General features: G+C 35.9%; 1 protein-coding gene across 4 annotated transcripts in view; it reads right to left on the bottom strand.

The window, feature by feature from the left end:
* Positions 1-17357, bottom strand: part of LOC122815412 (serine/threonine-protein kinase PAK 3) — a 1296647-nt gene that overhangs the window by 599594 nt on the left and 679696 nt on the right. For all 4 annotated transcript variants that reach the window (XM_044087883.1, XM_044087885.1, XM_044087884.1 and 1 more), the window contains exon 4: positions 6358-6458. In XM_044087883.1, coding sequence (XP_043943818.1) covers positions 6358-6458 — 101 coding nt within the window. The remainder of the gene's footprint in view (positions 1-6357; positions 6459-17357) is intronic.

The following is a 17357-nucleotide window of genomic DNA, read 5'->3' as shown; positions in this document are numbered from 1 at the left end:
GCCATTTTGTCCATGATAATGGCGACCACAGAGGTTAAATAATTAATTTTTGTGTAGGTTTATTGCAGTTTCATGAATGAAACTTAATTTGATCTGAAACACAAAAAACAGATACTGATTTTGTAGATCAAGATGGAAATAGAAACAAAAATATAGAGTTTTACAGAGAAGAAGCCCCTGTACAACACATAATACTGCAACTCTAAATATATCAAGTCCAAGATCACATGCAGTGGGGCAAAAGAGAAACCTCCTTATCATAAACTGTTCACTAATCTTGTCCTACCATACATATGTTGCTACTGCAGAAAGAATAATTAGTGAATTCTTATTTACACAAAACCAAACATTCAAATGAATACATGAAACCTACATTAAAAGTGGCAGGACACAGCCTGCATATAGGTGATGGGACTAACATAGTAAGTGTTCATCTGTTCGTGTGGGTTTCCTCCGGGTGCTCCGGTTTCCTCCCACGTTACAAAGACATGCATGTGGAGCCTTTCTCTCTGGGCCTCCGCTGAAAATTGGCTTTATTCCAAGTCAGACTTTCCTGGTTAACAAATGTTAATTAATTAAATAAATAAATAAAACTAATTTAAATGTACACTATTTGGCTATACATCTGTGAGTGTTACTTTATACTGCATGTTTGTGTATCTGTGGCTGTTGGGTTATGTGAATGTAGATAAAGTACCTGTAACATACTTGGGGAAAACAAAATGGAGTTTCCCAGCAGACGCATTTGTCATGTAACCCTTCCACCTTTAGTATCTTTTTTTTTCTTGAATAATGAAAGGGGAAAGGGTGGGGTGGGATTGGGGGGATGAATTAGATGATTGGCTGTAGTTAGAATAGTTATTGGAGAGGAGATAGGGTGGACAGAGTAGGTATAAAGTGAGCTAGGATGCTGATTGGTTAAGTAAGGTAAGGGATATATAAGTAAATGGGGAGTGGGGAATGGTACAGTGGTATATAAAGTAAGTTTAAGATTAGCTCAGCCTCTTTGCACTGTGCCTGGGTTTTTTTCCTACAAAGACCATGCTAATTTATTTGGTAGGCAGTGAGGGTATTAGTGGGGAGGAAGAAGGGACCCATCCTCCTAATAGGGAAGGGAGGATTTTCTTTTCCCTCCCTTCTTTTTACTACAGCTGAGGTTTGAAGTGAGCAGTGTTTACACCTGTTAAGTAAGGAACCTGGACGACAGTTAGTGGGCAGTAGAATGCTGCTGCTGTACAGATTAGGTGTGATTTCTGGCACGCTGCTGGTAATTGGTGATAAGAATGGCATTATTTGTTATGTTTACTAGCAAGTGAGAGATGAACATTCTGCCATGCTGTCTCAAGAGTGTTTAATCTGTTACTGCTGTTGTCAATTAAACTTACTGAATTTGTTACTTATGTTATAATAAAGCTATGGTCGCACTGTCTGCATTGTGTCATTATTGTGGTGGGTATTGGGAAGGGGTTTAATGGCAATGTACTGTCAGAATGACTGAACTGGAACTGTCATTTTGAAAAAATGGATGTGAATTACTGTCAATTCCAATCAGCTGTGCACTGTTCTATGTCCAGAACTGCCCTATGGGAAATGTCTTTCCAGACCATTTCTCAGTTTGTTTTTTACTTCCATGACATACATCCTCCAAGAAGCAAACAAGATGACACTGAATTCTCCATCCTTGAAATTAGTGCAATATATATTGCTTATGCTGTAACGATTCAGTGGCATTACATCATCTGATGATAATCTTAAAGCAGTTTGAACCCACGGTAGTTTCCTGCTGTCCTGCCCTGACAGAACTTAAGGTATTTGTTACCCAACCTGCTTTAGTTAAACCAGCCTAAATTATTTAATGGTATTCTGCATTTTCTATTCATTGGACTTTGCATTTTTTTGCATATTTATGTCATTCTGCAAAATATGTCTGCTGCGTTCAGATTTCCAGTACATCTTAGATTAAGACAATAGTCAAAGCCTTTAGGCACCTTTTTATCTGTCTGTCTGTCTTTCCATCTATCTGCAATACTATGTACATCAAGTTGGGATTGAATAAGTATGGCAGTACAGTGATCCTAAATATTCTTTACCCACTCTTATCTCTGGGCCTTGATATACCCTGCCAGTCTGGGGCCCAACCTCTACCTTAATAATTAGTGTACTACTTAATTATAATGCTATGAAAGATGACTGTATTGAAGATCTGGCATATCTCCACATAGAAATTGGTTTAGGTCTGTAAAGGTTCAGGCCCCACCACTTACATGCCTGCATGATCTCTGTAGGCCAATGTCTGTCCTGAAGCATGAATTAGTTTGGTCCCTGCCTAACCCCGTATGGCAGCACTTGCCTACACCTGAGCAGAAAACTTATGCAACCTTTGCTCTAGGTACACACTCAACCAACATTATGAAACACAGTCAAACATTGACAGCACATCTCCCCATTGCTCTCCCTGAGGAAAAGATAAGAAGAAGAAAGGCAAGGAATTAAATCTTAATCGTACCTATCAATGTCCGGGTCTATATTACATAGTCAAAGTGCCGTAACTCCGAACACCTAATGGTCGAACCATTATGTTCAAAGTTACAGAACTTCAAGTATGTAAAAAAAGATAACTAAACAATGGACAAAACAATAACTTGTTGTAAGCCCCCCTGCACCCCCCACACCCCCGCTACTTAAATATACCAACTCCGAGATGGCAGCACATTGAAGTGAATGGAAACCTCCACTTACAGAGATTTGCATTCAAATGCTCAGACTTTTACAAATTCAAATGTATGGTCTTGACTACATGATAGGAACCCTCAACGTCCTGCCCCAGGCTAGCTCCAACAGGTCTCTCTGCTATTAAATGGACTTGTGTGTTCTGTGACATAATCAAAGCATCATCCCTCTATAACAAAGGAGCTTTACTTTAGATTTCCTCACAGTTTTGTCTTTTTTTTTCTTATGAAATGTTCACAAATAAAAATCAAAAATGTAGGCGCTGACTTGCAAAAACAAGTCCTGAGACAAACAAAAGGTAGAAAGTCATAAAGCTATGCTTCAGGGAGAGATGTCAAAATGCACGCTTTTGACAGCAATATTCCCTACAGATTAATGCTTATAACCATTCTGATGTTTCAAAGAATGCCTGCTCAAAATCCAAAACACTATGCAGAGATAGAGGAGCAATACCCTGTTTTGTCATGTATGTAACATTTCTAAGTTTTAAGACTTCATTTCTCACACAGAGATGGCCCAGAATTCCCCATTCTTCTAATTAGTGCAATATATGTGTGAAGTCTGGTTTGTAACTTAAATGAGGGCATTGCAATGGGAAACTCATTCACTTTGCTCTTGCTAGGCAAAAGTGGAGGAACACTGGGATGAAAAAAAGAAGAAGTAATCAAATGCAAATGGAATTTTACAGAAAAAAATAAAGACATTTACCAATATGAAGAAAGATAAGCACTTTATGATAACATGTAGAAAATAAGCAAATGGCAAATTTTATGTTATATTCTAAACTAGTGGCTTGTTCAAAAATATAACAAATATGTTCATCAGAAGAAGAATAGTCATCACCTGATTATAATAATCAGAAGTCATGTTTTTTATGTTAAAGTTTCTACTAATGTGACTAGGGGATGGTTCAGCTGCACTTTTTCTGTAATTTGTGATACTGCTTGGCCACATATCCTTTCATCCCATCTTAATATTAGTAAATCACATCATCTACAGGGTGGTCTTCCCTCAGGATGCAGCCTATCTTACCTGTCAAGCAAGACTTAGGCAGCAGTAGATCATCATCCAAATCTGAGAGGTTTCTTACATGTCTATGTTTTGAGCATGCTCACTACTCCTTCATCTCATTGGCTTACAAAGATAATGCAATACCTGCTGCAATGTTCCCAGAGTATGTCCATACTTCATGATATCTATGCTTGACCATTGGAATACAACACATCTTGGCTAGCTGTTCTCTCTCTCATCCTTTGTTTTGGTGTAGGAGTACATTTCAAATGCCTTCAGATGGTACTACTTTAAAAGGACCCTACCAGCACTCTCCGTCAAATGGCTAAGCTAGCATCATCTGGTCACTCACATTCCTCACTGTCCAGCTCTACCAGCTACTAAATGAGCACACAGTCAGGCTGTTTTATAGTTGAGATTCGGTCTGCCTATCACACTGAATAAGCCAGTGTATTTTTGTTTCTTTATTAATTTCAGAGTCAAACTGAACATTAACTAACTGAACCTTACAATACACATTACCTCAACGTTCTTAAACACTGGAGTCAGAATTTAGCAGTAAAAGTGAAAATAAATGCACGAGTGTAAAGTAAAATGACTTCCAAACAATTGAGCAGTGGTCATGGGCCCAGCTTACTCAAATCAGTGTCCATGAAGTAAGAGCATAAAAAAACATCCACACAATCTCCTTATCAGAACAACATCCGCACAATCTCCTTATCAGAACATTTTACTGGTAATCTAATGCCTTGTACTCACATATATAATTTGATCATGTTGTGCTTGGCTTGATAAAGTCTAAACTTACTCCAAACTCTTCCAGCTCCTGACTTTATGAATAAGGAAGGACCTTTTTCTACAGTACAAATGCATGTAGAACAAATGGAAAACATGTCTGATATACATTTAGAAAAAAATCCTAACAAATTAAGCTTGAGTAAAGGCTAAAAAGGCAGTCAAGCATTAACACTGCAAAATCAAAAGGTAAAACAAATATGGAGCACATGGAGAGTTGACAGAAATGGGCAGTATAACAAAAAACTATGATGGATCAACACAGTCCGAACACAAAAATGTAAAAAGTAAAAATACAATGGAGGAAACCATAAAGGGAAATTAAAAGAAGGGGGGAAAGTTACTTTAGCTATTAAGCAACAAGCACACAAACATATTCTCACAGATTTATAAAAATGCAAAAACAAAAAAACAAAACATGTAGAAAAATGTCCATTTACGTCTTTAATTATAATGACAATTTGATGTGTGTTTCAGGAAATGCCCTACATCACGAGGAAAGAATGGAAGTCATAAAGATCCATATTGAACTTAATACAAAACATATTTTCAGGTCTGCCGCTGGTAGCACTTAAGACTATATATAAACACCTCTGTAAGATCCTCTGTTAAAAGCTTCATAACAGCAGCTTTACAAGAGTTTACATTTTAAAATAATACAAACAAATTAAACAAAAAAATCACTTAGTTTGTTGACTTAAATATTCTAGCTTTGTAATATTTGAGTTGTGCAAATCCAAGCTTAATAATGCTAACAATTTAAAATGTGACATATTTAACATTTTAGTCCAAGCATGTGAAGTAAACCATAGTAAAATACGCATTTCATCAAAATCCAAACCCACTGTTTTGATATTTGTTTCCTATTTATGGAAAATCAAAGCACATTCAATACTAAACATGCCAATTTTCATCTAAGTAGAAATTTTGTAGACAATAATGTGTTTCATTATTAAAATAATATGATCTTATTCAGTATAAATCTGTAATGTCTAATCGCTATGCTTTCCATTTTCTGGAAGTCTCTATATTTTTCAAATATATTTACAGCTGGGAATCGATTCATTTACCTGTGCTTAATTAAATTTATCTAGCTGCTGAATGTTAAATAAAATATCTCTAAAAAGCTTGTAAGAGCCTCTTAATAAAATAAAATATTTTAGCATGACTATTAAAAATCCTTCTTTTTTAATTGTGTGACTGGACAACTATCTGTTTTAAGAAAATGTAACATCTAAATTCCATATGGATAAAAGAGGCTGTGAAGCTCATTAACTTTGCTGTACCTTCTGTTGTAGCTGCTAACAACTTGGGGAGAGCACATCACTTAAATCACTTCTGAACAAAGCTTTTTATTAATCATTAGGCTCTAGTTCATAATAAATCATCTGATTTAAATTTGCAGTAACTGAACTTCTTCATGTAAACGTGAGTACTACACAAGTCTCTAGGAGTAACAAACCTGAGTCACACACTCTAAAATATGCATTAGTGAGTACAAAGCATTATTACTTCAGTATTAAAGCATACACATACATAGTACATTTTATAAGAAATATAAAGGCTAATAAAAAGCAAAAGGTGTTTATGTTTGCATTTCATTCTGCTTTTGCATAATAATTTGCATTCACAAGTATACATTTTTATTTCTATCTCCCTTGAAATTTGAACCATGCGTACTTTTCATGTGGACTCTGTGCTTGCAGAAGTACAAATTATATACAACGTGTAAGAGTGGGGCCATTACTGTAAAATCTATTTAAATGACAGGAATGCAGAAGGCATAAAGCAAGCTGCAATTCTGCTCCCTGAGCTACTTACAGTGAACTCTCCTGTTACAGCGTCGAAGCCCACATGAATCGTATGTTCGAAGTCCGAGGGCAGAGAGATTTCGGGCCTCTCCTTTTCCTTCTTCTTGTTTGCTGCAGCAAAAGAAGGGATGACATAGTCTTTGTTAGCAATATGTCTGCAGATACGTAAAACGTGTACACCTAATATGCCGAATGCAAAACACTCAAGAATACTGAATAAACCTTAAACTAATTCTTGAGTGTTGTATATGCATTTTAACTAAATAAATGCAAAGCAATACAAAGCTTTAGATGACACCGCATAGAAATGCATTCACACCCTGTTTATGATACAAAACCTCTAGTCTAAAATATAAATGTTAAGTGGTTAAATCTTGCCAGTAATATTAATTAAATACATGGAAAATATCTTACTCAAATGTCTCCTGTGGTATAGATGCATTCCTGATACATCACCATGGTTAACTGCAATCCAGGAGCACAGCATACTAGATTGGAAACCTTTTAAAAGAAGGAAGCCCATGTTCCAAAATATTGCTGTTAGTGTGTGTGTATGTGTGTGTGTGTGTGTGTGTGTGTGTGTGTGTGTGTGTGTGTGTGTGTGTGTGTGTGCACAACTTCATTGTGCATTCGGTGAAAGCATGCGTATCTTTAAGAAATCATTCATGTTTACCAGCTGCACAATATCCTTATACAGGGCATACATATCACCATAACTGGGCCCCCCCCCAGGATGGGAGAAACAGACAAAACTTTGAAAGACAAACTATGACTACACTAAAAATGAATTGATGCTACAGGACAGATAGATAGATAGATAGATAGATAGATAGATAGATAGATAGATAGATAGATAGATAGATAGATAGATAGACAGATAGATAGACAGACAGACAGACAGACAGACAGACAGATAGATAGATAGATAGATAGATAGATAGATAGATAGATAGATAGATAGATAGATCTAAATGCAAAGCCATTTGGGAGCCATTAATCCATCCAAATAGCAAATCAATTTGAGAACATAAACACATTGCTCACAGACAAAAGGGTTAAAAAGGGAGAAAGAAGACTCTTTAAATTTAGAAGTATTGTTAGAATTCCTTCATGTCAAGCCACTGATAAATAACAGCTTCTCTTTCACATAACACTCACCCTGCTAGTGCAAGAAATCTGGACAAAGCCTAAAATAGGGACAGGTTTTTAAATATTGCTATTACAAGCTTAGAACATAGCTACAATAATAGGTTTGTGTTAGCATGCTTTTTCTGAAGGATACACAGTCTGAAACTCAAATGTATGTCACTTTTTTGTGAATTAAATCTTCAGTGATTTGGTACAAAACCTCAAATTTTATAAGCAACAGTCCAAAAATATGAGTCAATGATCTGGACATTATGTAAAAATCTGGAGAGTTGAGATCAATGCTTTTGTGTGCTTTCCATGTGGTAGTGTATAGTTTTCTATGATCTGTTTACATGTTAATTACATCAAATGAAAACATTTTCCATTCTTATTAAGATTATGGAATGTAATCAGAGCTTTACTTTTTATTTCTTTTTATGGTATGAAACAGTTATATGGCAGAATCAAAATTGTAACAATGGAATATGTAAAACTAAATCCTGAGAAAGATTTTCCTTTTCATAAGATACACTGAATATGAAGTAATGGCCTAAAACTTTTGTCCATTTTAGAGAGTTAAGGATGATAGACTATCTACTGGTATTTTTGGTTGATTTTATTTTAGTCATTAGTGCAAACAATAGCAGGCTGTTAAGCTGGTAAGTACATCTCTGTTTCCTGCAAAGTTGTCACAACATCTCTAAATGTTGGACTTTATGGACCACAGCCATTTCATTGTACTGGATACTGTGTGTATATATGTATATATATATATATATATATATATATATATATATATATATATATATATAGAGTAGTGTTAATGATCAAAGCAGCAGGGCCCTATATTTCTGATTCGTATTTTTGGCTCATGCAGTCATCCTTAGATCCAGTGGACACCAGCACACTTAATTTCCCATTTCTTCCACCTTACGCAGCTCCATTCTTAATGGTTTCTATAGGAACAGGAGCAAGACTTGTGGAAGGTCAGAGTGGGATATCATAGCTAGCATGCTGGCATTTAGTCATTGACCCCCCCCCCCCAAATTCTATGCTTATCTATATACTGACTCATGTTGGATGCTGTGTTCTTGGCTTTGAAGAGTGTGTTTTTTACCTGTGCAGCCGTGATTATAGGAACTTTGCATTCTTCCGGTATAGAGATGGGACCTGACAATATCCCAGGCTACGTTCTACACAAACTACAGAATGAACTTGCACCCTACCTAAGTACCATGTTCAATCATAGCCTCACCTCAGGCTTTGTACCCACTGAATGGTGCACCACGACGGTTATCCCACTCCACAAAGGGGGAGCCACGACGTACCCCGGGAACTACCGCCCCATTAACCTAATGAGCCTGGTCTGCAAGGCCATGGAACGTATCATCGTGGAACTCATAAACAAAGACATTGGTAATCTCTAAACTCTGGACCCTACCCAGTTTGGATTTGTAAAAGGCAGATCATGTCTGCTGAACCTGATTGACTTCTTTGAAGCAGTCACCAAAGCCATAGACGAGGGTAAAATGGTTCACACAGCTTATCTAGATCTTGCCAAGGCTTTCGACACCATCCCCCACTCTGGAATTATAGATAAGCTCACTAAACTAGGTATAAATCCCTATGTCACAAGATGGGTTGCCAACTGGCTCATGGACAGAACCCACACTGTAAAAGTAGCGGATTCCAAATCCGACATCAGACCAGTGACAAGTGCAGTACCACAGGGTTCAGTCCTGGGTCCTCTCCTGTTTGGTATCTACTTCTCTGAAGTGCAGGTGAACACAGAAGGTCTTTGGCTAACAAAGTTTGCAGATGACTGCAAACTAAGAGCCATAATCAAAACTCCTAATGATGTGGACAAACTACAAAAGGGCCTCACTGAGTCAGATACCTGGTGTCAAAGCCATGGCCTGAAGCTCAATGCCAAAAAGTGTATTGTCATCCCCTTTGGTAAAAACTCTGTACCCATGAACTACCACATAGCTGGTAGTCTACTTAATGCTGAAAATGTGATAAGAGACCTTGGGACACAGGTGGACAGTAGTCTCTCCTTTGATAATCACATCGCCACAGTGGTCAGGAAATCCATCTATGTGGCTCATCTCATCACAAAAGGATTCTCATCCAGAAAAAGAGGTCATTGTTCCCCTCTACTCATCACTCATTAGACCCATTATAGAGTACAATGCCCCTTTTGGTATGTACCTCACAAGACATCTACAACAACTGGAAGGACCACAGAAATACTTCACAAAGAGGATTACTGGCCTCAAACAGATGCCCTATGCAGACCATCTCAAAAAACTACAGCTTTACTCCATTGCATATCGCCTACTCAGGGACAATCTCTGCCTAACATACAAAGCTATGTCAAACCCAGAGCTGTTGGACATGCTCCACTTAAAGAAATCCCAATCCCTCCAAGCTACATGCTCTAGGGACCTAAGCCTTGTCACCACAATAAATAGAACATGCTGGAGGGATAGATTCCTGTCCCAGAGACTTCCCATACTCTGGAACAGACTACCTATCTATGTCAAACAGAGCTCCTCATTAGCACTCTTCAAGAAAAATCTTGATGATTGGATGGGAAATGGGAAATTCACCCCAGGGATCACTTCTGTGGCTCTGCTCGACAGGGGCACAGGAAAATAATTTTCTTGGGTGGCGAAAGCCAGGGTACATTTTTTGGCTAGGCTTGTATGGGCCCCAGGGCGGATAGCCTAGTACCTACCTATAAACCTATGAACCTATGTTCAACAAAGTCCACAGTTTACCAACATACGAGTCTGGTATCCTACAGCCAAGAAGGTAACTCTCAGTTACAAATCTTGTCCTCTCAATGGAAATAAAATGCAGATTTCTAGGTGTTTAAGTGTAACAGTTTGAATTTTCTGCCAGTTGTGGATTACCAGTACTTCAGGTTGAATGCCTAGCCTCGACACTCTGTATTCTATTCTGTCTATGGTATGTAAATGCACTTTCTTTAACACACAAGATTTTCAACATCACATTTCAATTCCTTAGACAGAGGAAATCAACAACACAGTGTGTGCGATAACTTTATCTGCTGCTTCTCACCTTATCAACTCCATTTCTGTAGCAACAAAGAAACTATGCTTCCTTCGTCAGTTATCAGTTTGTCAACAATAATGTTATTATATGTTTAAATTTCCTGTTCACTGAAATCCATTCTGAAAAGCTGCAATCTATTTTTTATTTTCTGTTTCTTAAAAAATGGGCTATTTAAAACAACCAAGTAAAACTTAACTCATTACATCCAAGTGACGCCTCCAGGTGCATATGCAGTTAACCCCTACTGACATCTTTCTAGGCATGAAATATTGCTTGTTCATATCTGCATCAGTAATTCCAAAACCATGCTATGTACAAGATTTTAAAAGATTTCATCTTAAAGCTTACACAATAGCAAACTCAACTGCATTAATATTTGACCTCTGTCTAGTGCAGGTAAATAGATATTGACTGTTGTTTTTATGATATTAATTTATATAAATATAATTTTCACATTTTTCTAAATATCTCAATAACCAAGTAATACAGATGGAACTCCTTAGTCTCATATGAAAGCACTCAGCTAGATGAATAAAATGCTGCTGACAGTATGTGTGTAACTTGAGAGGTTGCTGAAATATTGTAAGTTGTTTACAAAATATTGCAAATGTAATAGTTACTGTGTTTACTGTCACTTGAAAATTTTGTTTTAAGACCTAGAATCTAAAGAATACTACCACTATAAAAATGGTTTATGCTGAAGAGTTTGCCATTTACAAGTCTTTCACAATACCTATGGTTCCACAGATATGAACATCTGTTTGAAATGTGACAACGTTATTTGATTCTGTCAAAATGCTTAGGCTCTGCCCATTGGAAGTTACAGTGCAAACTTCCTGAGCTCCATTGAAGTGAATGAGTTTAATTACATGAGCTGTTGTAGGAATATATACAGAAGAAAAACAATTTTACTCTAAAATTAGGAGTAAATAAGAATCCAAAAGTTCTGGGTTGTATGCATCTATAGAGATACTGATAGCAAGCAAAAATACTTAGAAGAGAATGATTCTTTCACAGAGACACAATGCAGCAGATCAGAAAGGAAGACAAGCTGTTAATTTGTTTTGTGAAATGCAGATGAGAGTAAATGGTGGCCATCTTATTGAACATTAACTTGTATTTTAGCTATGAGAAACATGGATTTTTTCTTTTTATTTACTTTTTTATTCAGATTAGTCCCTCTAGGTGTAATATAATTTCAGGAGACAGCCAACATGATACTTATACTAACTTGGAGAGAATTTGGCCAAGGCAGTCCGAAAGTCCCCCTCTCTTTTCCCATTAACTCACATATCTTTTACACCCATGCAAGCTTCAATCAAAACAAGCGAAAGAGACCTTGGTTTAATGTCTCCTCCAAAGAATGGCACTTGTGTAATTAATACTCCATGTATGCTTTAGAACAGTGCCACTACTGGAAATTAAACCAAGCACCTGGTGTACAGCAAGAATGCACAGCATTTTGATCTTTTCACATCAAAGGAACTTGCTGAACCAATTAGAAATACATTCCTTAGGTCCATAAAGTGGTTTACCTTTATAACAGCAAAACAAAGTGGTGGGATTGCTCATATGAGCAAATCGTAACCATGAAAATGAAAAACAGCGACAGTTTTAAATGTTTGGAAATCAGCAATTGAAAAGCAGATTCACTGAATTTCGAACATAAATGTCCAGAAAAAAATTTACTGAAGTGTAAAACAGGGGGGCAAACCACTCTGCACTCCCCACTCCCCCTACTTTAATATTCTAACTCCAAGATCGCACTACAGTGGGGAAAGAGACCATTTGCTGATCCCCACTATAGTGCAATCTGCCCCAAAATGCCGAATGTGCAACAAGCGAATGTCAATGAGTATTCACTCATTGCACATTCAATCCTTTTTCCGTCCAGCTGAGAATCAAACCAGAGAACCTCTTGCTGTGAGGTCACAACACTATCTGCCACATTACTGTGAAACGGCAAATTATTAAGCTAATTGCACTGAAGGCCTGTTTTAAGCCTAGCCAATAACCTATGATCAGAATTAAACCCTGTACCTTGTGCCTATGAGGCAAGAATATTGACCATTATGCCAATAACACACCCTTAGATGATTAGTTTTAGTAATAAACATCAGCCTGTGCTTTGAGTTTTATTGCTGATTGAAAGATGATGCATTATAAAGGGGCTAAGAACTGCAGATATTCTAGGAAAATAACTATGGTTTACCCCTAGCAGGTCAAATATGCAATGCTGAAATTAGCAGTATGACAACTCAATAAATAAGCACTTCAGTGTTCATGTCTCAATTCTGATCTCTGATTGCTGTATCAAATATATATCCTCTCCTCATGACTGTTTTCTCTGGGCACTCCAGTTTCCACCCACTGCCAAAAACACACAGGACAACTGGCTACATTAAAATATGCACACACACACACACACACACACACACACACACACACACACACACACACACACACACACACACACATCTCTCTCTCTCTCACTCTATATATATATATATATATATATATATATATATATATATATATATATGTGTGTGTGTGTGTGTGTGTGTATTTATATATAGATAGATATAAATATAGGTATACACATTTACCGTTGAATTGTGGCTCATGAACATCAAGAATGGTCCTCAATAACCAACTCACTTTATGCAGTTAACAAATGATATTCAAGCTTACTAATATGATAGCTCTGAAGATGAAACATATAAATATTAGTATAGGTTATCTTTGCTGTTACACTAAGTTTCAGAACAGATGGATGTAGATATTAAATCAAATTCTGAAGAGTGAACCTAGATGAATTCAAACTATAGGGTGTAAATTATTAAGTCTAAACACTCTTTGCAGACAGCCATTGTATACAGGCAATGTCCCATACCTCTTAACCTCTTAGAGCTAGAAATCTGGACAAAGCTATGAATAAAAGTGGGGCAAAGGCCCAAAAATAGGGAGAAATTTTAAATAATTGCTCTTACAAACTTAGAAAGTTGATAGAACAACAAATTTTGCATTAGCATGAATTTTCTGAAGGGAATGAAATCTGAAACTCAAATATCTATCATTATTTTCTAACTTTTAATTTTTAATGATTTGCCACTAATTTGCCAGAAAAACCACAATTTTATGAAAAACAGGCCAAAAATACAGGGCAAAAATCTGGGCATTCTGTGAAAATCAATACAGTTGAGAGGTATGCAGATTGTATACTACAAGTTGTTTTAGTATGTTGAATGGAATGAAATGTGGTCATAGTTGCCTGAATTGCCTAACTGGGCTACACCCCCCTCTTTAATTACCTCTATAATCCAATACCTCTCCTACATAGTTCAATTTTAATAATATTTAATTAGCAAAATAATAGCAGTATGTAATTTTTTTCTGGAGCCTGTCTCCCTAAAGAAAGTTACATAGCTCATTACATGATGCTCCTATTAATTAAAGATACTCTGGTTAAATTTTGTATATTTGCTAATTAGTTGTATGCCATTGATTGCTACATTCTTTAAACAATGTTGGACGTTTTCTGGAGCTTTTCTACCTGGGCTGCAGCTGAAAAGGGGTAGGTTTTTATCCAGATGCGCTGTCCTGATATTTTGTTTTATTTATTTATCCATTGTTGATCAGGTTAGTCCCACTAAGCTAGTAGCCTCTTTTTGGGAAAAAAAACAATGTGGTATTTATATTACTAGGGAAAATTTGCCCAAGGCACTGGGGAACTTCCTGTATTCTTCTTTGTGTTGATGAGTGGGACCGTTGCTACTGTTGCATTTCCTATTTCTATTCTGGGTACATAAGTGGCTCAAAAAAGCAGGAGGCATACTGACATGTCATTGGAAATTGTTGCCAACAGTTTCATTTCTTTAGAAAATATTATGGTGTTCAAAGATAAGTTGGTAGATGAGTCTTTGATCAAGGAAAAGCAAAAAGTGATTGATGTGGAAGTAGAGTCAATCGAGACTTCACATTAGCAAGGGGATTAGAAGGAGTGTGAGTGATAGGATCATCATGAAGGTGGTCAAGACTTCCCATTCTGACAAAATGTTTAAGTGTAAGCATTATGATGGAGCTGAGATAGAAGTGAAGGCAATCAAACCTTCACAGGATTTGGAATGCAGATTTCAGCAGGAGCTTTTTGCTGAGGAGAGGACGGATAGTAATGAAGTTCTTCTTACAATCCTTCAGTCAAGAGGATTTAGTTTGTGGTGAGTAAGCCAGAGAGTGATAAGGACATTTCTTGGAGGGATTTAATGGACAAACTACAAAAAGAAGATTCAGAACTTATTCATAAAGTTAGAGTGAAGGAAAATAAATTGTATGCAGATATGGCAAGGTAGAAGGGAAGACAAGAAGCAGAAAGAAAAGAGTCAAAGTTTAAGTAGAACAGAAATTTCACAGTAAGGATTTGTTGTAAAGAAGAAAAAGGATTGGAAAGATATGACATATAGGACAATATATAATTTCTCCATAGGGAACTAAACCTTCAGAGGTAAGAGGTTTTATTCATATAAGTAAAAAGACGTTTTGTGATATTATTTTTTGAAAATCTACATGTAATGGAAAAATTTGGGGGAGAATATGAAAAAAAGAAGGACTGTAGTTTTTGGAATTTATATGTGTTTAAAGCCTTTTATAGAGAAACCAAGAAAAAAAATACATATGGATTTTAAGAATGAAGTTGAAAAAGAGGCTTTAAAAAGACACAAAAGCAATGTATGTAAAGACTTAATGCACATTTCCAAGGTGAATGATGACAGAGGGCTATGGACTGGAGGATAGGACTGTACTGCTATACTAAAAAATGGAAAAATAAAAGATTGCGAAAATTCCTAGTACTATAAATGTTTCAAGTCAAAAAGGAGTTGTGAAATATTGGGGCCAACTGAAAACATGTGTTTTTAGTGTGTGTGTGTGTGTGTGTGTGTGTGTGTGTGTGTGTGTGTGTGTGTGTTTGTGTGTGTTGAAGACAGATCATTTGATAGTAAATTGTATTAAAAGAAAATATTATATTTGTGGTAAAACAAGACATTTTTTTTTTGTTTGTTTTGTCTTTCGGCTTTTCCCGGTTAGGGGTCGCCACAGCAGAACTCTGGTCTGCTAATGATTGGCAGTTGATTTTTACGTGCTGAGTTGCCGACCCTAATGCACAACCTTCAACGAAGGTACGCCCATTCACGCATGTCTCCACAGAAGACGCTCTAGCTGAGAATTGAATGGGATAACGTCTTGCTGTGAGGCAACAACACTACTGCAGCACCACCACCGTGGATGTGGTAAAACAAGACATGATGGAACAAAATGTGTTATAAATATAATAAGACTGGGCATATGTGGATGGATTGTAAAAAAAAAAAATGGGGAAGAAAAAGCAAATATGTTTGAAATTGAAATAATAAATCAAAAAGTGCAGGGAGAGATGCAAGGAGAAGATGAGGTTATAAGCAAAGATAAGAATAAGAAGAAAGGTGGAAATGAATCACAAAAAACTGAAGAATTGAATGCAAAAAAATGCCCTGAGATTAGTGATGACAAAGAAGATGTTAAATGAAAAATAGTTAAAGGCAAAAAGAATTCAATCAGCAAAAAGGTATAGGAGAGAAAAAGAACATGTATAGGGTTAAATATGAAACAACAAAGAATGGAAAGTGTGAAGGGTTAATAATATTAATTTAATATGATACTTTGTAAAAAGAAAAGAGCTAATTGTAGAATACTAACTATACATGTAAACTGTTTTAAAAGTATAGTTAGAAGGTTAAGTATTATAGAGTGGTGTAAAGAATTAGATAAGCCATGATAACATTTGAAAATATTAGATTATTAACAAAAGAAAATAGAGGGCAAACAGAAATTTTATGAAAAAATTATATTGCTTGGAATTCAATGTTCAGGATTTCTAATTAAGAAGAAAGTTAAAATTCTGTATATAATGTTGGTAATAACAGGAATGATTACTTTTATAGATATAAGATGAAAAGAGAAAGTATATAGAATAATTGTGTTGTATGCATATTACAAACAAAGAAATAGAAACATGTTTAATGAAATTCTGAGCTATGTGGCTATAAATATGGAAGTTATAGCAGGGGATTTTAATTGTGATTTAAGAAGAAAAAAGCAGAGGTAATATCAAAAAAGTTACGGAAATTATGAGATGTAGCATACTTTGTATGTGGAATAATAGTGATTGGACATACAGTAAAGGAATATATACAATGGAGATAGATTATTTTTTGATATCTAAAGGATAACATACTATGAAAGAAGATACAACAGGAACAGCTTTTTTCAGATCATAGAGTTATTTGGATAGAGATAAAATATAAAAAAAGTTGTTACTAAGATGGGAATAGGTTTAAAATGTTAAATAAGAATGAAAAGGAAAGGAGGAAATAGGATGGTAAGAATTACAGGAAGATCACATTAGTATGAGACAATTTTACAAAAATTGGTCTGAAAGGTGGGTGTGTTTCAAGAGAAAAATATAAAAAAAGTTATATAGTGTGAAAAAGAAATAAGAGGGAAGAAGTAAAGAAAAGGTATAACACTATAGTCGAAGATGCAATCAGTAATTAGGAAAAATAATAAACATTTCCTTAATGTAAAAGAAATGTATGAGACAAATCAAGAACATATTAAGAATTTATCATTCAATCAAAGATATTTTCTTCAGGGAAAGAAAGAAGAAGCTGCTCTGTATTTAAATAAAATAATAAAAGGAGACAGTATAATGAGGGAATTGAAAGATGAAAAAGGAATGACACAAATTGATCCAAAAAATATAATGAA

Source organism: Protopterus annectens, chromosome 11.part0 (assembly GCF_019279795.1).
Source record: "Protopterus annectens isolate FY-2018-M chromosome 11.part0, PAN1.0, whole genome shotgun sequence".
Classification (NCBI taxonomy): Eukaryota; Metazoa; Chordata; order Ceratodontiformes; family Protopteridae; genus Protopterus; species Protopterus annectens.
The sequence above is the reverse complement of the archived record's forward strand: the minus strand, read 5'-3'. Positions and strand labels throughout refer to the sequence as shown.